The sequence below is a fragment of the Syngnathus floridae genome, chromosome 6 (genome assembly GCF_059516105.1).
Source record: "Syngnathus floridae isolate MCC-2025c chromosome 6, RoL_Sflo_1.0, whole genome shotgun sequence".
Lineage (NCBI taxonomy): Eukaryota > Metazoa > Chordata > Actinopteri > Syngnathiformes > Syngnathidae > Syngnathus > Syngnathus floridae.
The window spans coordinates 19082526-19101549 of NC_142418.1; the positions used below are offsets into that span (position 1 = coordinate 19082526).

The following is a 19024-nucleotide window of genomic DNA, read 5'->3' on the forward strand; positions in this document are numbered from 1 at the left end:
GGAAACGCCCACAACCTGCTAAGCGGTCCAAACAATTCCAATAGTGAGAGAGAGAGCGATTGATGTTTATTATTATTGATTAAAAAGCTCTATGATAGAGGTTTGATTCTTATCTTCTCTCAATACTTTTTGTAGTCCCGCGACTGGCGCATTTTTGTCGAGAGAGGGCGTTCTCGTAGCGTTTGGTTTGCAGTCGCTCCCCGCTTCCTGTTTGTTCCTCGATGCGCCTCCAGAGGGCGTTGTTTACCAGTATGAGTAGAGTTTGAATTTGTTGTTGTGATTTTCCTCATTTTTCATACGTATCCTTCGACCCTCAAAGAAAAAAAAAAGACGTTTTAATTGCTTCTTCCAAAGCTTTGTGTCACGTCCGTGCCAGAGCACGCTCAGCCGGCAACTTCCCTCAGCCACACCCCTGAACTCATTACCGTAATGTCTGTCACCTTCTCCCTCTTGTTATCGGATGTATTTAAACCCTGCCCGTGTGTTTCTCCCTGACGGTGTCTACTGTTGTCTGTGCCTGCGCCTAGTGTTCCTGTACTGCTCATCTAGTTCCCCCCCCGGTCTTGTGTGGAGGCTCACGGTCAGATTCTGTTCCGTGTCCGAGTGGACTTCTGTTTGCCTGGCTGCTGTCCGTGAGTCTCTGTCCCGTCTCGTCCCGTCTGTTTCTTTGTTTGCCAACCTTGGTTCAAGCTGCATTTGGTCGCCCTGCTCCAATCAGTTTGTGACAGTTTGCTTTCCTTCTTATGTTGGGGAACAAAAAAAAAAAAACCCAAAAAGCGTTGGAGCATTCAATGCTTACTTTATTGAAAATAGATGACATTCTTCACAATACAAAATGATACAGACTGCATATCACGTCCAGTATAAAAAAAAGAGGAAGTACTAAAAAAAGGCTTTTCATTCATTTGAAGTTGGCAGGCTAGCACACAAAATGAAGGCACAGCCGGTACGATCTGAGAAGCAGAGTGCATACGTTGCATATACATACATAGAAGGACGAGCGCAGGAGCGTCCGGCTCGCCCGCCCCGCCTTTAGCAGCTAGCGTTATGGCTAGCTAGCTTTTTTTTTTTTTTTTTTTTTTTTTTTTAAACTGAGTGCTTTCACCACTGCAACCTCAAGCAACCCAAGTGCAAAGAAAACCCCACGACAAAACCCAATGAGGTCACAAAACAGTCTCAAGAGGATGTTGAGCGGAATGACGACCGACGGGGCCGCATCCCTCACGATTTGCGGGTACTGGGGGGCGAAGAGGAGGGTGTTCCTTCCAGGCTTGGCAGGGAGAGAGGCATGTGTCCGTTGATTAGGCTGGGGAACTGTGGAGGAAGAGAAAGGTGGGTGGGCGGGCGGGCAGGCAGGCAGGCAGGCCCGCAGTTTGGGTCAGCAGAAGGAAGGAAGCTCGGTGAAAGGCTGCCTTTCCGCTGAGGAACCGCCACATTGTCACAGCACAGGCTTCCTGTTATTTGTGTCTCTTCCTGTTCGTCTCTGTCCCCCCACCCCCACCAGGTTTACAAGCCAAATTCAAAACTTTCTTTCTTCCCTTGACTTTCTGTCCAATCAGATTTGCCCCAATGCCCGTGGAAGTGGAAGCACAAGCACACAGTGAACAGGTATTTTTTGGAATTCTTTTGGACAGAGGGGAGGTGGGTTGGGCGTGGCTTCTCGGTATTGCCAATAGAACCGTTTTAGTGCCGGCTTTTGCCTGCCGTTGCGCAATACATGAGCAACATTTTTCCATCCTCCGATGGGTTGCTTCAAGCAGGCCCATTGGTAAAAGGCGTCGGGCTCATCAGTTGAGCACAGCGCGGCATGCTCGTGCTATGCTATTGCTTTTATCTAACGCGTTGCTAGCTGATACAAAGTGCCCAGACGGGGGGGCGAGGTGAGGGCTCAGGTAGCAAAGGCAAAGGCAGGGATATCCGGGGCGAGGCGGGGCAGGCGTACGTGTGACGAGCGAGGATCCGCTCTAGAAACCAGTTGGCCCTGTTCGGGCCGGTCGGCTCCCCTGGGCTCAAACAGGAAGTCTTCCCAGGATTTCCTCTCCGACGCTACGGTCCTGAAACCGGACACCCCCCCCCACCACAAGTGAGCCCCACCCCGCCGGGCCCGCTGGTTAATCGCACGAGCGTGCTGGTCCGGTCCGATGCGGCAACACAAAAACATCTTCAAAGTTGTTTGCGAGCGACTCTGATATTCGACCGGGTGTGTGCACTTTTGCATCCAAACTCACCTGAAACAAGGAGCCGTGACCCTGCAGCCGGGCGGGGCTGAGCGGGGCCACGGGGCTCAGGCTGCTCCAGAAGTGGATGCCGGACAAGAGCGGACTGTGAGCCAGGAGCAGGCCGGAGGGAGTCTGCAAACGGAGCAGTGAGAAAAAGAGGAGGCGGAGTCAGGAGGAGCGCACGCAATGGCCTTTTGGGGCTAATGCAAAACATGCTGAAAATGCAGAATGGAGCAGAGCAGAGCAGAGCAGAGCAGAGCAGAGCAGCAGCTTCTCTGGCCTCTGGAAAAACAAACTGGCGGAGCAGGAAGGAAGTCTGCGGTTTCTCCTCTGGAATACAGAAGTGACGTTAGAGCGGGAGGGAGGGAGGGGGTTGTTGTTGACCGAGGGGGGGCAACATATGAAATCAATTTCTCTCTGGGTCTTCTGCTCTCCCCCCAGCCCACCCGGTCGGTGTCACCTCAGAGAAGCGAGCCAGTGTTGCAGGCAACCCGCTCGCATTATTAATGCAATTATTGGGGCATATGGCATCACTTAAGGGCCTGCCCCGCCCCCACTACACCCCCCTGCTGGCGCTTTGGCTTGACAGCGAGGCTGTCCCCGACAATGTCCGCAAAAGATGCCACGGCACGAAATGGCAACGGAGCAACACGTTTGATGACATCCGTCCAACGTTTGGCCTCTCGGCAACAAAGACGGCTCGCGGGCCTCATTTGAAGCCGTCGGCCGCCGATACCTGAAGCCAATCCGACCAACAAACCAAAATCGGGCATCGAGTATAAAACACGACTAAGAAGACCCTTCTTCTGGGTTTGCGCTGAGCGTGACTGTAGTATACTGCCTCCTGGTGGCCAAGGCAGCAGCACACTCCATTGAGGAAAGCCTGAACCCGATTGAACCCGATTGAACCCGGTTGCGGTGACTCGAAAGGCCTGGCGCTGCCCACCCATTGGCTTGCATTTCAGAAGACAGGACCCGAGGCGATTCCCGAGACTTCAGAAGACAGGACCCGAGGCGATTCCCGAGACTTCAGAAGACAGGACCCGAGACGATTCCCGAGACTTCAGAAGACAGGACCCGAGACGATTCCCGAGACTTCGGCCACACTTCTGCTCCACAGGTAAGCTCGGTGAAAAGCATTTAACGTGATCAGAACGCTCCACTTAGCAGCTTGTAGTGCTAGTATGCTAGTTGTTTTTTGCTTTGGTTTTGCTTCCCGGCCATAACGGAAGGAGTGCTCGCATTCCTGACAAAAACGTGCGTGCAAAGGCTCATTTCAGGTGGGAGTCAAAATGATGCGTGCTCGCTCACCTGCGCCGTGAAGAAGGCGGGCGTGAGCGATCCGGACGGCAGCGCCGGACTGTTGAGGGCGATGGAGCCAATGTCGCTGGCCGCCAGTAGCAGGGAGGGGGCTGAGATGTCCAGAGCTTTTGGCTTTTTGCTTTTGGCCAGGAGTCCGTCTCCTCCTTCGCTACAACTGGAGGACGAGGAGGCGGAGCTTCCGCCGCCGCCGCCGCCGGCCCGCTTTTCCGGAGGAGGAGGCGGCGGCGGCAGGCCTCGCTCCCTGCGGCCAGACGAGAGGTTGAGGGGCTGGGCGCTCGCCTCCGACAAGTCCCGCTCCTCCTCATCCTCCCGCTCGCGGCCCGGCGATGCGGCGGCCGAGACGTAGGCCTCGGCGTTGGCGCCGAAGCGGATGACGGAGCGCGGCTGGTGGCGCAGCGCCCGCAGCAGCTCGGGCCGGTGGCGCAGCGAAGCCACGCTGAAGGAGGAGTAGAGGCCCGAGCGCAGGTAGTCGTTGCGGCTCCCCAAGGCGGCGGCGGTGGCGGCCGCCGCCCGCGCCCTCCTCCGGCGCTCGTCGGCCTCGTCCTCGACCTCCTCCTCCTCCTCCTGGTCCACGTCAGCCTCGGCGGGCTGGCCCTCCCGCGGGGGGAGCCTCCCGGAAGCCAGGCCCATCTCCACCATCTGCGGGTCCATCTTGAGGATCTCGGGGAAGGAGACAAACTTGTAGACAAACTTCTGGCCGATCACCTTCTTGATGATGTTCTGGCGGGAAGAAAAAGCAAACGGCGTTGACGCAGCCAGGACGGCCTTTGGCTCCGGAGTACTCGCCGGCCACCTTTGGGCTGGCGTGAGCAAGAACGGCGCCGGGACGTAGTTGACCTTGTCGTAGTAGTAGCGCAGGGCGCGGCTGAGCTTGTCGTAGTTCATGTTGGTCTTGTTCTTGCGCAGCCCCCACAGCTTGGCCACCTCCTCGGACTTGAGCAGCTTGAACTCGCCGTCGGCCGACGTCCAGCAGATCAGGTGCTTGTGGCTCTGGTCCAGCAGCAGCTGCAGCAGGAACTGCCACAGGGTGATGGCGCTGTCCATCACTGGCTAGCTGGCTGGCTGGCTGGCTGGCTGGCTGGCTGGCTGGCTGGCTGCCACATGTGCAAAGAGAGGAAGTGACATTAGAATGAATTCTCTCAGTGTTTTCATTTGCACGCATTTGACTCTTTGTCCTTGCGGCAGATCTGATGTGAGGAGGCGGGCTCGCAACGTGGAGCGGAAGGGGGCCGCCCGCCCGCCCGCCCGTCCGCCCGCCCTTTTAGGCTCCATTTAGTTGCGGCAGCCGCGTCAAACTACAAAGCTGTCAAAGTCAGGACTTCCCGTCTTTCAAGGACAAACGGGCCGGCCGAGGGGATCCCGCAGCGGGGGGGGGGGGGGAGCGAGCGCTAGCTTCCCTGCCCCGCCCTCTCGCACTTCCCACCGGTGACAAGATCAACCTCTTCCTTCCACCCTCAATCCACGGGGACGGACAGCACAGCTAAGGAAAACATCATCGATTCCAGTCGCCCGCTTTGCTTTTCTTTTTACAGTCCCAAGTCAGCGGGCGCAGTACCACGTCGGGCCACAACACGCTAGGCAGCACTGAGCTCCACCGGAAGAGATGCGTGCGGCAAGAAGAAGAGGCGGACAAGATCCCCGCCGACGAATGGCTGTCCTTGCCAATCTTGTGAGTATCATTGAACACACCCTAGGTGGCGCTGCTCCATATTGTTGAGATTCATGAATTGATTCGTTTTGGCGCCAGGATATTATACGGCGCGCTGTAGTAATACTGCAGTAAACGTGTCATTTCAAGGAGGCCTTTTGCTGTTGACCTCAAGTCAACAGCGGCTGCTCTCTTCCCGGCCGGTCGCGCCGGGCGTTCTTCTCGCGGGCATTCTTTAGCCGGGACGCGCGCCGGCCGGCCGGCTGGCTCGGGGCCGCCGTCCCCACAAAGCCGCCCAGTGTGTCGGCCCAACGGAAACTCTTAATGAGATTAGTCGACGGCCGCGGCGCAGACATTACTCGGTCCTGACCGCACGTCGCCCGCTTCCTGTTGGTTTGTTCCGACGGATGTGGAAAAAGTCCACGTTGTCACCAATCTTCTGCCTCCGCGGTTGGATTTTGTTTGTTTGTGTCTTTTTTCACCCTGCGAGCTGCGTGCCTGCCGCCTTTTGAGCTTTGCAGGCATTTGTGCCGGCGACGGGGGGGGGTTCGTTCCCAATTGCTCATTTCCATTTGTCCGCATACCTTTTGGCGCTCACATCTGGCCAATGGAAAGGACATTTTAGAAGTCCTTGTTACGAACTGCTTTGAATGGTACAATCTAGGTCCAAAGGGCTTCTCGGTAGACTCGACGCTTGATCTCTAAACCGGATGACAGACATCAGTCATCGGTTTTGGGAACAAGTGAGCAATTTGCTGAAATACTGTCAGTTTCCGAAAGAGGCGTTTAGTGGCTTGCTGCGCTCCAATTTAGATTTTTAGGAAGAAGACGATTACATTTGAGTGGAAGGCATCCCAAATGTTACCAGGACTGTCAATGTCTTTTGATACGATTGTTTTCCACCCTTCGCATTGTGCACACAAGGTTAAAAAAATAAACACGAACGCATAATATATATTGTACAAATAAATGACAAGAGCTGGTCGTCCTTCTCGAGTTAGGCTATCGATTTAGTCGGGTACTCGTTAATGAGGCGGTAGTTACGAGTGAGTTACTCTCGCTTTTCTCTATAGCTCCCTTTTCGAATGGAAAAGCTCAAAACAACCTGAAAAGTCTGTACGTGGCAAAAGTTAGCCATGAAGAAGTTTGTCAAGAAGTCAAACAAAGGCCGGCGGTGCAAAAGTCTAAATGAGTCTTTTTTCTTTTAGTTTTTTTCTCCCCCCAAGCTGTTGCTCGGAAGCACACCGGAAGAATGAAAGAAGACAAGCTGCTATTCAGATAGAAAAAGTGCTGCCTGCGTTCACTGGCTTTTCTCGACGCCACGACTCGAGGGAGTCCGAACCAAGGCGCAACTAAGTTGGTCGGATGCAAAGTGGAGGATAAATGTTTACCTGCGATCACTTCCGTGGCCTTTCTACGCCGCCGCCGCCGCCGCCGAGGAACTTTAGCGCGACGCCGCCGGAGAAGTGGGTTGTTTTTCCATGCTTGCTACACGGCTTGTGCTCGGCCTGAAATCGGATCCTGCGCTTTTTCTTTCTCCGAGCAGGAAGTCGGAGCAGGCAGACGCGGAGCCGGCGGCTCACTTCCTCTCGCCGACGATTCCCCAGGCGCTCTGCCGTCTGTGTAAACACACTTTTCCTCCCCTCCTCTTTGCCTCTGCCTCTGCTGCTGCTGCCTACCCGCTGCTGACGGACGCCAGTCGGCACACATGGCGAGCGACACACACAGAGACGGAGAGAGAGAGAGAGAGAGAGAGAGAGCGGGGGGGGGGGAGGTGTGTTAAAAATCCGACGGCCCCTGAACTGACATCATCGCTCTGCTCTGCTCTGCTCTGCCCGCCGTCGCGGTGCCTTCAGGGAAGCCTTGTCAATATGAGCTCCCTTCCCGCTCTAGTTGCTTTACAGTCGTCCAAGCAGGTCAGTGGGCCCAGACGAACGCTTGCACACGAGTTACGTTATTTGGGCGTGTTGTTGATCAATCGATTTTTAAAGCCGATTCGCCAAAAATGAAGAGAATGAAGAGAATGTCTTCTTGCACTTATCAGTGATGTCTGTCACGGTGCCTCCGGGAGTGTTTCGATCATCCGAATTTCTGCAAGTCGGCGAAACGTTTTGAGGATGGATGGATGGATGGATGGATGGATGGATGGATGGATGGATGGATGGATGATGGATGATGGATGATGGATGATGGATGATGGATGATGGATGATGGATGGATGGATAGATGGATAGATGGATAGATGGATAGATGGATAGATAGATAAAGGAGACGGCGGCCCAAAGCACCTGCTTAGGCTCTCACGACCACTTGAGGGCACCCAAGTGTCATTAACGCTTTACAGACTATGCAGTACGTATAATGTACTTTGTATTTTGATCGGTAATAGTCACGAGGAAGAGTAGTTAGGTCATTAATAATTACTTTTTTTAATGATTATGATAATTAGATGACTTATTTTGAACGTTTTAACCAAGCTTTGGGATATTTCTTCAAAGGTTTAAGACCTAAGCAGTTCATTTGATATAGGTTTTGAAACGTTGACCTTTTTGAGCTACTTCACGTCCATTCTCAGCCCGCAGGCTAGTCACTTTGCTTGGCCACCGTTCTGATGGACCCCCGCTATAGAATGACAACACCTGCGCGATTTTCCAAAAGTTTGGATTTCTGCTGTTTTGTCCCAACAACGGAGGAAAGGGGCGTGTCAATGGCGTGGCCGCGCCCAGCCGCTGAGGCGTCTGATTGGTCCCGTCCGCTGCGCCGCCGGTAGGTACCTTGTGGAGGTCTGCGACCCCCTCGGCACTCAGTGCGCCAGCCATGCCTCGCTTCACCGTCCACGTCCGAGATGAGTGGCTGACGGTGCCGTGCCGGGACAGCTCGTCCACCATCCGCTGGCTCGGCCACGAAGCTCTCAAGCGCTACACCAAGAACAAGCCGGACAACGGCGGCATCCCGGCGCTCAAGGACGCCCGCTTGGTGGTGCGCAGGTGCCAGGGGCTCGGCCTGCTCGACGCCGACGACACCATCGACGACGTCCTGGAGGATAATGACTTCGTCGAGCTGGGTGAGGAAAACGCACGCACGCACCCACGCAGGCAGGCAGGCACGGTGCGGTGTCGCCCGCGCCGAACCCCGATGACTTTGAACGTGCTGGGTGGGCCAAAGTTCTGAAAACGTGTGTCGGTGTGTGTGCGGCGTGTGTGCGTGTGGCGACTTTTTTCACGGTTTGCCGATTTTGCCAAAGCGAGGAAAAACGCTGTGCTGTTGTTGTGCTTGCAGCCATCGAAGGCGACACCATGTGTCCCGACTTCATCCCGTGCGCGCCCGGAGTTTCCCATCTGTATCCATTGCCGCCGCCGCCGTTGTTGTTACACGTCGAATAACGTTTCAACAGTGTCATGTGTTATCCTTACATGAATGACGCCAACCAAATAGCACAGCGGCTTACCGAGAACCTGAAGATGTAAGTCGCCCGCCCGCCCGCCCGCCGACCCCCTCCCCCATTTTTGGTTGACTTTTGTTTGCTCTGCAGTCTATTTGCCTGGATGGCAACAGCCTGACCTCGACCGACTTGGTCAACTTGGGCAGAGGCCTCTACAAGATAACGGTGAGTAACCATCCAAACAGGCTCTCTCCGCAGCGCTGATCTTTGACTCTCGCCTTTTGTTTGTCAGCTGGCCCCGGAGGCCGAGAGGAAAGTTGTGCAATCCCGAGAGCTTTTGGACACCATCGTCAAGGAAAACAAAGGTACAGCAGGTCACTCACGTCAACGCAAACGAAAACATCCAGCTCACTTGCGTTTGTCCTTTCTCATCCGCAGTCGTTTACGGGATCACCACCGGTTTTGGCAAGTTTGCTCGAACCGTCATTCCTGTCAGCAAACTCAAGTAAAAACCACTAGAAAAAGTTTTCCCTTCAAATGTCCAGAGCAAAAAGCGGACCGAGCTCAAGCTGAAGTTTCGTTTTTTAGCTTGATTCCCTGTTTTGTGCAGGGAGCTGCAGGAGAACTTGGTGCGCTCGCACTCGGCAGGTACGCCACACAGACACGATTGCATGCGGGGAAAAAAGACAAAAAACAAAACCACCTCGTGTCTTTGCCTTTTGACGAGCTGCCAAATTGTTGAACGCAACGTGCCGCTGTCGCGCAGGGGTGGGCAACCCGCTGAGCCCGGAGAGGACCCGCATGCTGCTGGCTCTGAGGATCAACGTTCTGGCCAAAGGCCACAGCGGCATCTCTCTGGAGACGCTTCACGCCATGATCCAGGCCTTCAACGGTCAGCCATTTGATTTGACGCGGGCGGGCGGGCGATTGGCTGTCGGCTGACGCGGGCGGGCGATTGGCTGTCGGCCGACGCGGGCGGGCGATTGCCTGTCGGCCGACGCGGGCGGGCGATTGCCTGCCGGCCGACGCGGGCGGGCGATTGCCTGTCGGCCGACGCGGGCGGGCGATTGCCTGTCGGCCGACGCGGGCGAGCGATTGGCTGTCGGCTGACGCGGGCGGGCGGGGCTCCCGTTGCAGCTTCCTGCCTCTCCTTCGTCCCCGAGAAGGGCACGGTGGGCGCCAGCGGAGACCTGGCGCCGCTCGCTCACTTGGCCCTGGGGCTGATGGGCGAGGGCAAAATGTGGTCCCCCAAGAGCGGTTGGGCCGACGCCAAATACGTAAGCCGGCCCCGCCGTCTCCTCTGGCCGGAGGTCCGGCAGCAAAGCATGTTTGCCTTTGACGACCCTCGACCCTTCACGTGTCTCTCCTTTTATCTACGAGCAGGTCCTGGAGGCCCACGGACTAAAGCCAATATCGCTCAAGCCCAAAGAGGTAGTGTTGCAAAACAAGCGCTCACGTTGATATTTACATGCAAAGACAAGGACCTCGGCTGAGTCCACCGGGACCGCATTGCGTCATCCGTCCCGACTGAGAAGTTGACTCCGAATTGGGGGGGGGGGGGCGGATAAGAGGAGATAATCTACTCTTCCGTTTGATGGCTTTTGTGGGGGCCTGGTCACAGTACAGAGTCTGCTACGGACCTTGAAAGTTCAGTCCCAAAGATTGTCAAACGCGGGCGCGGGCGGGCGGGCCGCTCGCTTCCCGTGGCATCCTTCCGACGCAGCGCGCGTGTTCCTCAACCTCCCGGCAGGGCCTGGCTCTGATCAACGGCACCCAGATGATCACCTCGCTCGGGGCGGAGGCCGTGGAGCGGGCCCAGGCCGTGGCCCGCCAGGCCGACATCATCGCCGCGCTCACCTTGGAGGTGCTGAAGGGAACCACCAAGGCTTTTGACAGCGGTGAGACAGCGCCCGCCCGCCTGCCTGCCTCAGCAGGTTGCCCGCCTGCCCGTCCGAGTGTCAAGGTGGGTTGTTTGCGCAGACATTCACTCGCTGAGGCCCCACCCGGGACAAACGGAGGTGGCCCTGCGCTTCCGCTCGCTGCTGGACTCTGATCATCATCCGTCCGAGATTGCCGGTGGGTGGCGGAAGCTGAAGAAGCAGCAGCAGCAGCAGCAGCAGCAGCAGATCCATGCGCCCTGCCTGCTTTGAAAATGCCTTTTGTGCCCGTCCAGAGAGCCACCGCTTCTGCGACCGAGTCCAGGACGCTTACACCATGCGTTGCTGTCCTCAGGTAAAGCATCGGCCCAACGGGGCTCCTCTTTTCCAGCAGGGCTTTTGTCCAAGGGACGAAGCGACCACTGCTTTGATTTGATTTTGCACCGAAGGAGGATAGACGAGCTATTTATTTGCATCTGCATGTCTCTTTTGGGAATCTCAGCTACATTTGACATCATTTCACAAATTAGCCGTAAAATGAATCAAGTCTAAATAATAAATCTATTTCGTTTTGAAATGATTTTCCAATTTGGCGGACCGCCTGCGATACCGCCACGGACCGCTAGGGGGCCGCCGGTTGACAACCGGCGCCGTTTGCCTGCGTTCTTCCTTCCATCGCCCTGCTTTTTGTTCCCCATCCGCTCCAAGGTCCACGGCATTGCCAACGACACCATCCAGTTTGTCTTGAACATCATCAACACCGAAATCAACAGCGCCACGGACAATCCCGTATCCTTGCCTAGAGAAATGAGCCTCGCGGAGGGAGGTCTGCTCCGCCGTGACTTTTTCCTATTGGCGGTACGAGATGGTGTTTGCCGAAAGAGGGGAGACCATCTCGGGCGGCAACTTCCACGGCGAGTACCCGGCCAAGGTAGGTTGCGAGCTAACGACTTCAAACAGCCAATGTTTTTCCGCTCGGTCCCTTCAACCTTGGCCTCGCTATCAGGCTCTGGACTTTCTGGCCATCGGGATCCACGAGCTGGCCTCCATCAGCGAGAGGCGGATCGAGAGGTTGTGCAACCCGTCGCTGAGCGAGCTGCCGGCCTTCCTGGTCAACGAGGGGGGGCTCAACTCGGGCTTCATGATCGCGCATTGCACGGCTGCCGCTTTGGGTGGGTGGGTGGGTGGCTGGGGCTCCCCACGTGGCTTCACCCCCGCCCGTTGACCTCGACCTCCTCCCTAATTTTCCGTGTCCAGTTTCAGAGAACAAAGCTTTGTGCCATCCTTCCTCTGTGGACTCCTTGTCAACTAGCGCCGCCACCGAGGACCACGTCTCCATGGGGGGCTGGGCGGCCCGCAAGGCCCTTAGGGTGGTAGAGCACGTGGAGCAAGGTAGGGAAACATCTAGCGGAGGTGGAGCTGGATGGCTCTAAAGTGTGACACTCGACACGTTCTGTCACTGTGCTCGCTCCCAAAACGGCGGCGGCGGCGGCATCTGCTGTGCTCTGGGCTGGCTCAGTTCTGGCCATTGAGCTGTTGGCGGCCTGCCAGGGCATCGAGTTCCTCCGCCCGCTGCGCACCACCACGCCGCTGGAAAAGGTCTACGACCTGGTGCGCAGCGTGGTCAAGTAAGTCAAACACACCAGGGAGGGCCAAGGTACGACGGCCACGCTGGAAGGGAGCCGGAGGCCCGTTAATATTTAGCCACTGCTCCACTTTTGCGTGCCTCGCAGGCCCTGGATTAAGGACCGATTCATGTCCCCGGACATCGAGGCCGTGCATCGTCTCCTGCTGGACCAGAAGGCGAGTGCGCCGTTGCCGGCCCAAACGCGGCCGGCGTCTGTCTGTCTCTGTGTCTGTCTGGACGGCTGTCCGTCCATCCGCCCGCCCACCCGTCCGTCCGTCCGCCCGTTGACCTCTTTTGTCAAATCCTGGCAGGTGTGGAACGTGGCCAAGCCTTACATCGACAAATATCAGACGGAGTACATCCCGGAATCCCGTCCCGTCTCTCCGACCGCCTTCTCGCTGGAGTCGCCTCCGTCGCCCAGGAAGCGCTGTCGCCACGAATGAAGGGCGCCAACCACTGGCTCATAATTGAGCCTTAACGCAGGGTGGTCTTGTTTTGGGCGTCCCGCTTTTCTTCTGGCCTTTGTCACAAGCTGTCTGTCCGCTTACTTTTACTCACCCCCGCCGTCCGTCTGATGGGCGTTTGTTTTCTTCCCATCCACGTTATAGCGTGATGGCAATGGAGGAAGATTCAAATGGCGTCGGGACTCGGAGCACGCACGTGGTGACGTTGGTCGTCCGGTTTTGCTGGACGGAAATGAAGAGGCGCTTTCGAGTTTCTAGTCGAGCGCATTTGCTCTCGTTTTCACTGGTCAACAATTCCAAATTCGGTCAGCGTTGTCGTCACGTGAGCGGCATTTTGGTTAGCGTCTCGCCTGGCTCGCTGTCTGGCGTGTTCAAGTCTCCCCGACTGCGGCGGCGTTTGCTCCTAATCTTGGGTGACGACGTGGCTATTCCCGTTCAGTTAGTATGGCCTCACATCTACCTCAGCCATTGTACTTCGCTGTCCTTCCTCTCTGATATTTCAAATGCGGTTGTATGAAATGACACACCGGGGATCATGACTGTATGTAGCCAGCAAATACAACTTTGAAAATAATTGTGTCAATGTCTTGTTTTAGCAGTTTATTACTGAATTTGCAGTCTGATTTTTCGCACTTGAAAGTGTCATTTTTGGTCAGGACCAGCAAACAATTTACAAATGACGTTACATTGCAGATTTTGGACCAAAAAATGCCATTCAGTATCTGTTCTTCATTTCACACCTTTTGTCTTGGCTACACTGGCTATGTGCTCTACATGTCACTTTTCAAAATGTAGATTGCAGCAAAACGTCCAGTTTTTGTGTTTGTTTTGGGGCAGCATGACATCTATGCAAGTTAGTACGAATTTTTTTGTGCTGATGATTTTTTTTGTAAGGAATAAAGGTTACAGGCACTATATGTGATTTACGGTAAAAAAAAAAAACAATTGTCCTGGAGTGCAACTCGCCCTTGTGCTTTTTTTTAACTTTTACTCAGTGCTCGTACTGTTACAAAACAGGTTTTCTGTACAAATAAGTATCCGACTACGTTTGCCAAATCTGCTTTGCTTTAAATTAAAACATGCCGCTGCGATTTGTAAACATGGCGACGCCTGACACAACTAACGGACCGAGTCGTGGGGGCAAAAAAACAACAAAAAAAAAAAATCTCCTTCGAGCCGGATTTGAACCAGCGACCTAAGGATTTCAGCAATCAGCCTCTACAGTCCTCCGCTCTACCAACTGAGCTATCGAAGGGACATATACCGACGCGCGACACAGCCTTTATAACTACCAGTAAATCCGGGTGACGACCGCAGTCATAAATATATGCGTTACGTTTTGCGCAAACAAGCCGTGAAGCGTCGTCCAGTCGGAAAGAAGCGGAAGCTTGTCAAGTTGTCACTTGTTTCCCTTCCCTTGGGACGCCGCGAAGACTTGATGCTGCTGGCGAGTCTGCGCTGGCTTGAAGGGGACGCCTCAAAACGGCACGGAGCGGCACGGCACGGCACAGCACGGCACGGCAGCTTGAAAAATCCACACCCGCCTCCCATGTGACAAAAAGTGGAGGTGTTGAAAGCCTTCCCTGCGAAAATGGTCACTATTGAAGGGTTTTATAATAGTTTGCCATTATTCTTTTCATAGTGGCTTTGTTCGTGTTTCTCGGTTGGAATGATTTGTTTTGGCTTCAATTCAGTTGAGTTTTTGGAAGATTTACTATGCGAGTTTGAGTTGGTTTATTTAGGCATGCACCCGCATCGGCACAGCAACACGTTTTCTTGTCCTGCAGCGCCCTCTGTAGACTTGCCACGGCACTGCTTCGGCGTCGCAGCTAGGTGACGTACGTACGTCTGTCTATCTGTCTGTCCTCGGAAGTTCGCGAGCTTCCACCGGCGCCTCAACGCGCTCCATCTGTGGTGACCTGACCACAGCGGAGTCGCTCCGGGCCGGCCGGGCGTGGAAGTGTTGTGACGATGTCCGCTTTGTATCGCTTGGTGACGCGAGTGACGCGGGCCGGCAGCACTCGTGAGAGAAGTCGCCGTAATCGTCCAAAGCTCAGCTCGCTTGTCGCCTCCTCCACATGACTTCCTTGACGCTCTTCCCTCCTTACCCCATTTATTTCTTCGACCAGGTGGGCGCTTGTTTTCTGTCAACCGGCTGGCTGGCTGGCTGGCTTGCTTGCTTGCTTGCTTGCTTGCTTGCTTGACTTGTAAATTGTCCTCTGCTTGCCAACCTTGTAGCCTGCACCACCGCGAAGTAAGAAGGGCAAAGTTGCCACTGCGGGGAAACCCAAAGAGGACAAGAAGGAAAAAGGGTACGTTTCGTGCACTGCAGCCTCTCGGACGACACCTGCACGCTGGGCCACCGTAGCCATTTTCCTGCCAAAACACACGCGCAAAAATGAGAACTTTGCCCCCCTCCTCCTCCTCCTCCTTCTCCAAAACGGTTCATTGTCAAGTTGGGCTGCCTGTGGCCGCTTGCAGGTGGTCGGTCGGTCGGCCTGGCAGCTGAAGTGGGCTGCGCTTGGGACGCGTCCAACGTTTGCCCGTTACATGTTTTTTGTCGTCGGTCATTTTCAGGGCTGAAAATGGCAAACAGTTGAAGCTCCTGAAAAAAGTCAAGAGCGACTGTCTCGCCGAGACCTCGGCCAACGAGGAAACGTGCGAAGATGAGTCGACGGACGACGAGAGCGAGGACCCGCTGGCCGGCCAGAAGCGGGCCGCCCCCCGCCTGCTGCACGAACTGGGCCGCCTGCTGCACCGCCACCGGGGCGCCTCCCTGCAGGTGGGCCACCTCCTCAACTACTCGGCCGAGGCGGCGCTCAAGCTGCCCCCGCCGGCCAAAGATGCGGCCCCGCGCAGGGGGGCCAGGAGGAAAAAGTCCCCCAAGAAAAGCTCCAAAGCAAACCAAGACGCAACAGGTCAGGTCCACTGCCGCCGCCGCCGCTCTCCAGCTCCACTCCATTTGCCGCATTTTGTGTTTTCCTCGTCAGATGACGATGCCACCGCCACCGATGAAGCGTCCGGTAAGTACACGCCGCGAGCTTTGGGCGCCCTGCTTTTTGTAAATGAAAACTCACGGCTCGTCGCACGTGGCCGCCCGCGGCAGCCGTCAGTCCCACGCCGACGGACGAGATGATCTCCAGCGGCGGTCCAGATCCAGGTGGGTCCCGTCGCGGCTCTGTCGTCGTCCCGCTCGTTCCTATGTCGTCCTGTGAGCGCCGTGGCGCTGTGTCCAGATTGGTTGGCTTTGCCGCTCCAGGCCTTGGATGAAGACATGCCTCCTCCCAGGGGTTTGTGCCAGTGGGTGGTGGAGCGACTCCAGGCCAGCAACAGTTCGCAGTCAGTCCCATCTCCGCTCCGTACCTTTTTTGCGTGTCGCAGCGGTCAGTAGGTCGGAAGCTCCGGCTCAAATCATCACCTTAGGTCCAATCGAAAGGGAGCGCAGCGCGTTGAATATTTCAAGTTGTAACGTCACACACACACACGCGCGTTGTGTTCCCACCCTAACGCCAATGCGTCCGTCCTCCAGCATCAAGCGGCGAGTGTTGGACCAGGTGCCGAGTTCTCCCATCCTCCGCCACTACGTGGACGCCAAGGCCGGAACGAAGAGCCGTAGCGTCTTTAGCGCGGCCAGCGAAGCCGCCGAGCCCACGCCTCGGCGGACGCCGTCGCCGCCGCCGCTCAAGAAGCTCCACTGCAGGTCCACCGACGGAACCTCCTTCATCTAGTATCCTTTGCGCCGCTTTGGCCCCTCCCGCCAGGAAAGCGTGGGCTGGCCGGCCCTTAACCCCGCCCCCTCAGCTACCCGTCGGGCAACATGGCCGCCTGCCACAGCCCCTCGGGTCTCCCGGCGGGGGGCTTCTGCACCAACGTCTTTGCCGACAGCCACGCGTCGGCGGTCTTGGCCACCGTCACCGCGTTCGGCCACGGTTCCGCCTCGCACCCCGTCAGGTGGTCGCCGCGCCTCCGTCCGCGTCTTTGTTTCCCCGCCTTGAACAAAGGGATGTCCTCGCAGTTCGGCGGTGACGGCCCTGTGGGACCGGCACGGCGGCTTCATGTGCGACTGGGAAGGCAACCTCAAGAAGGAGTGGTGCTGGAAGACGGAGCGAGAACAGGACAAGATTGTGGTCAAGGTCAGCCCAGGACTTCCATCAGCTGACGGACCGTGTGAAAAGCTGCAATCTGTGTGTGTGGCAGCTGGCAAAGGGCATCTCGCTGCGTCTGCTGAGCGGCACGTCGGCTGTGCTGTGCTTCAAGTGCGAGGACAACAAAGTCCAGCTCGCTCTCTCGGCCCTCCCCTACTCGGCCAAGGAAGCGGTGAGAGCCGCGGCGCGGCGGCGGCCGAGGAACGGGCAGCAGCGACTCAACGGCGCCGTTTCTCCGTACGCAGGAGGCCGAGCAGACGTTCCCGGAGGCGTCGGCGGGGACCCTGTCGGCGCGATGGACCAAAGGATGTCACGGCACGGGCGAGCTGACCAAAATGCGCAAAAAAGTACGAGACATCCTGGACGCCTGGCTGGACTTGTATCGCAGCGCCACCGGTACCTGTCACCGCCGCCGTCGCCGCCGCCGCCGCTCGCTCGCGTGCTCCACGCATCGCTCGATGCGTCGCGGAACATCTCCGGCCGTCACACGCCGCCGCGTCGCGCCCACGTGCAGGTATGAAGCGCAGCGAGAAAAAGCCCAAGACCCCCAGGGGCAAGCACAAGAGGCGGGCGCACGCGTCGGCGCCGCCCGCCAAGAAGTCACCCGAGCGGGCCCACGGCAAGCCGGCCAAGACCAAAGAGAAAGCGGCGGCGGCGGCCAAACTGGAGTCGCCCGGCAAGAAAACGCCGCGGGAAGCCCCGCCCAAGACCAGGCACGTCTTCCCGACGCTCCCTCGGAGCGGCGTGCCAATGACGTACGTGCCTCACTCGTCGCTCTTGCAGGGTACCCGCCAAGAACACCAAGGAGCACAGTATGATCCAGATCGGACCCCTTCGCATCCTGGGAAACATCAAACAGGAGTAAGTCGGCCTCCGCCGCGGTTTCAACGGTGGCCGTCTGACGTGGCGGCTCTCGGCAGGTTGGTGATCCTTCCCGACCATCCCGACCTGCGTCTGGCGGCCCTGCCCCGCTTGCCCGTGCGCTGTCGGCTGGCGCCGTCGGTGCCGCTCACCGTGTGCCCCCTGCTGCTGCGGGCGGCCCTGCTCAAGCAGCTTACGGGCCCCGCCCCCAGGAGGTGCTGCTGCAGCACGGCGCTGATGCCCGTGCTGCTGGACGCGGAGTACGACGCCTTTGTCACGGGCCAGCCGCGGCACAGCCAGCAGATCCTGGTGGTGGTGGTCACGCTGCCCGTCAAACCCGGGTTGGCGCCGGAGCGGGACGCCGTCCAGCAGCTCTACCGCAAGTGCAACCGCAGCCGAACCATGCCCTGCGCTCAGGTAAGTCGGAGCGGAGCGGAACGTGCCTCGGAGGCGCTCCCTCCCTCCCTCCCTCCCTCCCGCTCCTAATTGGGGGTCGGGGCTGGGCCGTTCAGTGCCAGATGGACTCCTTTCGCCTGCTGAGGTACGAGGTGTCCACGGGGGCCCTGGGCTGCCCGGTGGACAACATTCTCCTGCAGCATCGCCACAACGTCGCCGCCGGCATGATCCTGGTCAGTGGAGCTCCCTCTGGCTTTGCGCTCCAGCCATCTGACTGGATGGAGCGAGCGCTGTCTTCTCTTCTTTTCTCTTCTCTTCTCTTCTCTTCTCTTCTCTTCTCTTCTCTTCTCTTCTCTTCTCTTCTCTTCTCTTCTCTTCTCTTCTCTTCTCTTCTCTTCTCCTCTCTCTCACTTTGAATCCAAACGGACAATATGACGTCAAACGTAACAAAATGTCAATGTGTTAGATGTACATCCGAGGGCGACTGATGTTTTTGGGCTACGTCTCCAGCGGTCGCTCCACCTTCTCCGTCTTGGACCTTCAGAAGCAAATTTTGAGAACCAGGGAGGACTACAGGATGGGTGTCAGCCTCCCTCCCGATTACAAATTCAGGTGGGCAAAGTCGGCCGCCGCCGCCCGACGCCATCCTTATCCTTATCCTCATCCTCATCCTCATCCTTGCCTTCCGCTCGCAGCGAGAGCGTAAAGGTCAGCGTGAGCGCCCCGGAAGCCTCCAACGCCAATAAAGCGGACGAATCGGCGCTGGCGCTCGCCAACGACATGGCAGCGGCGGTGGCGGCGACTCACTCGCCGGACAAAGACTACGTGGCCGACACGTGACGGACTCGGAGGAGGCGACGTCCTGCCCAATGAGGAGCAAAAATGGAGCTTGGGAACGACTTTTGAACTTTTGGTTGGGAAGAGCAGCATGGCAATAAATGTCTTTTCCCTCCAACGTTCTTTTGTGCCTTGCCTCTTTGATTGGCCATGTGAAATGGCCGCACGGCACAATTGACGCTCGGTGCCACGTTTGGCAGCACTTTGGCGCCCCCTGCGTACTGTTGGGAGTCCCTACAAGTAGG

The 19024-nt window shown here is 57.0% G+C and overlaps 3 protein-coding genes, 1 long non-coding RNA gene and 1 other non-coding gene across 16 annotated transcripts; 3 read left to right on the plus strand and 2 right to left on the minus strand.

Moving 5' to 3' along the window:
• The first annotated feature begins 14 nt into the window (after nt 1–14).
• LOC148397200 (uncharacterized) lies at nt 15–4377 on the plus strand. Its single transcript, XR_015858993.1, has 3 exons — nt 15–632; nt 1560–1608; nt 3185–4377. It is a non-coding gene; the product is annotated as an uncharacterized LOC148397200 (long non-coding RNA).
• elk3 (ETS transcription factor ELK3) lies at nt 780–6932 on the minus strand. Of its 5 annotated transcripts, XM_088378288.1 has the most exons (5): nt 6582–6930; nt 4380–4632; nt 3531–4262; nt 2229–2351; nt 780–1314 (listed from the first exon to the last, which is right to left on the minus strand). In XM_088378288.1, the coding sequence occupies exons 2-5, from the start codon at nt 4584–4586 to the stop codon at nt 1222–1224; spliced, it is 1155 nt and encodes a 384-aa protein (XP_088234414.1). In that variant the 5' UTR covers nt 4587–4632; nt 6582–6930; the 3' UTR covers nt 780–1221. The 5 variants fall into 5 exon arrangements, with proteins under 5 accessions (XP_088234414.1, XP_088234413.1, XP_088234411.1 ...); XM_088378287.1 differs by having other exon boundaries at nt 3531–4620; nt 6582–6932; XM_088378285.1 differs by having other exon boundaries at nt 3531–4628; nt 6582–6932.
• A 51-nt stretch (nt 6933–6983) lies between these two features.
• On the plus strand, nt 6984–13114 carry hal (histidine ammonia-lyase). 4 transcript variants are annotated; one of them, XR_015858988.1, is made up of 21 exons: nt 6984–7106; nt 7766–8254; nt 8470–8530; nt 8614–8653; nt 8723–8797; nt 8865–8937; nt 9011–9077; nt 9183–9220; nt 9339–9464; nt 9710–9849; nt 9956–10003; nt 10323–10470; nt 10553–10648; nt 10746–10804; nt 11158–11238; nt 11315–11380; nt 11456–11621; nt 11707–11841; nt 11969–12106; nt 12183–12252; nt 12388–12443. XR_015858988.1 is itself a non-coding variant. In XM_088378252.1 (20 exons), exons 1-20 carry the CDS (start codon nt 8008–8010, stop codon nt 12552–12554), a joined length of 2064 nt encoding a protein of 687 aa, XP_088234378.1. In that variant the 5' UTR covers nt 7770–8007; the 3' UTR covers nt 12555–13114. The 4 variants fall into 4 exon arrangements, 3 of the variants coding, with proteins under 3 accessions (XP_088234378.1, XP_088234375.1, XP_088234377.1); XM_088378252.1 differs by lacking the exon at nt 6984–7106 and having other exon boundaries at nt 7770–8254; nt 8626–8653; nt 11969–12077; nt 12183–12271; nt 12343–13114; XM_088378249.1 differs by lacking the exon at nt 6984–7106 and having other exon boundaries at nt 7784–8254; nt 11969–12077; nt 12388–13114.
• A 593-nt stretch (nt 13115–13707) lies between these two features.
• On the minus strand, nt 13708–13795 carry trnay-gua (transfer RNA tyrosine (anticodon GUA)). The gene is given in 2 exon segments: nt 13708–13743; nt 13759–13795. It is a non-coding gene; the product is annotated as a tRNA-Tyr (tRNA).
• Nucleotides 13796–13903: 108 nt separating this feature from the next.
• On the plus strand, nt 13904–18897 carry LOC148397204 (uncharacterized protein C3orf20-like). Of its 5 annotated transcripts, none has more exons than XM_088378240.1 (17): nt 13904–14107; nt 14414–14669; nt 14779–14852; nt 15118–15458; nt 15531–15563; nt 15647–15700; nt 15777–15879; nt 16070–16267; nt 16342–16491; nt 16556–16673; nt 16738–16857; nt 16931–17398; nt 17469–17546; nt 17606–17963; nt 18059–18175; nt 18409–18554; nt 18638–18897. In XM_088378240.1, the coding sequence occupies exons 2-17, from the start codon at nt 14619–14621 to the stop codon at nt 18686–18688; spliced, it is 2460 nt and encodes an 819-aa protein (XP_088234366.1). In that variant the 5' UTR covers nt 13904–14107; nt 14414–14618; the 3' UTR covers nt 18689–18897. The 5 variants fall into 5 exon arrangements, 4 of the variants coding, with proteins under 4 accessions (XP_088234366.1, XP_088234365.1, XP_088234369.1 ...); XM_088378243.1 differs by lacking the exon at nt 13904–14107 and having other exon boundaries at nt 14170–14669; nt 16931–17081; nt 17200–17398; nt 18453–18554; XM_088378241.1 differs by lacking the exon at nt 13904–14107 and having other exon boundaries at nt 14173–14669; nt 16931–17081; nt 17200–17398.
• The last annotated feature ends 127 nt before the right edge of the window (nt 18898–19024 follow it).

Coding starts and splice junctions, on each gene's coding strand:
- elk3 (XM_088378287.1), bottom strand. CDS start 4,586: ATGGACAGCGCCATCACCCTGTGGCAGTTCCTGCTGCAGCTGCTGCTG. Junction 2,352..3,530: donor CCGCCTTCTTCACGGCGCAG/GTGAGCGAGCAC, acceptor CTCCGTTTGCAG/ACTCCCTCCGGCCTGCTCCT. Junction 1,315..2,228: donor GTCACGGCTCCTTGTTTCAG/GTGAGTTTGGAT, acceptor CTTCCTCCACAG/TTCCCCAGCCTAATCAACGG.
- hal (XM_088378252.1), top strand. CDS start 8,008: ATGCCTCGCTTCACCGTCCACGTCCGAGATGAGTGGCTGACGGTGCCG. Junction 9,221..9,338: donor GGTGCGCTCGCACTCGGCAG/GTACGCCACACA, acceptor GCTGTCGCGCAG/GGGTGGGCAACCCGCTGAGC. Junction 11,239..11,314: donor ACAGCGCCACGGACAATCCC/GTATCCTTGCCT, acceptor TGGCGGTACGAG/ATGGTGTTTGCCGAAAGAGG.
- LOC148397204 (XM_088378240.1), top strand. CDS start 14,619: ATGACTTCCTTGACGCTCTTCCCTCCTTACCCCATTTATTTCTTCGAC. Junction 15,701..15,776: donor CAGCGGCGGTCCAGATCCAG/GTGGGTCCCGTC, acceptor CGCTGTGTCCAG/ATTGGTTGGCTTTGCCGCTC. Junction 18,555..18,637: donor CCTCCCGATTACAAATTCAG/GTGGGCAAAGTC, acceptor TTCCGCTCGCAG/CGAGAGCGTAAAGGTCAGCG.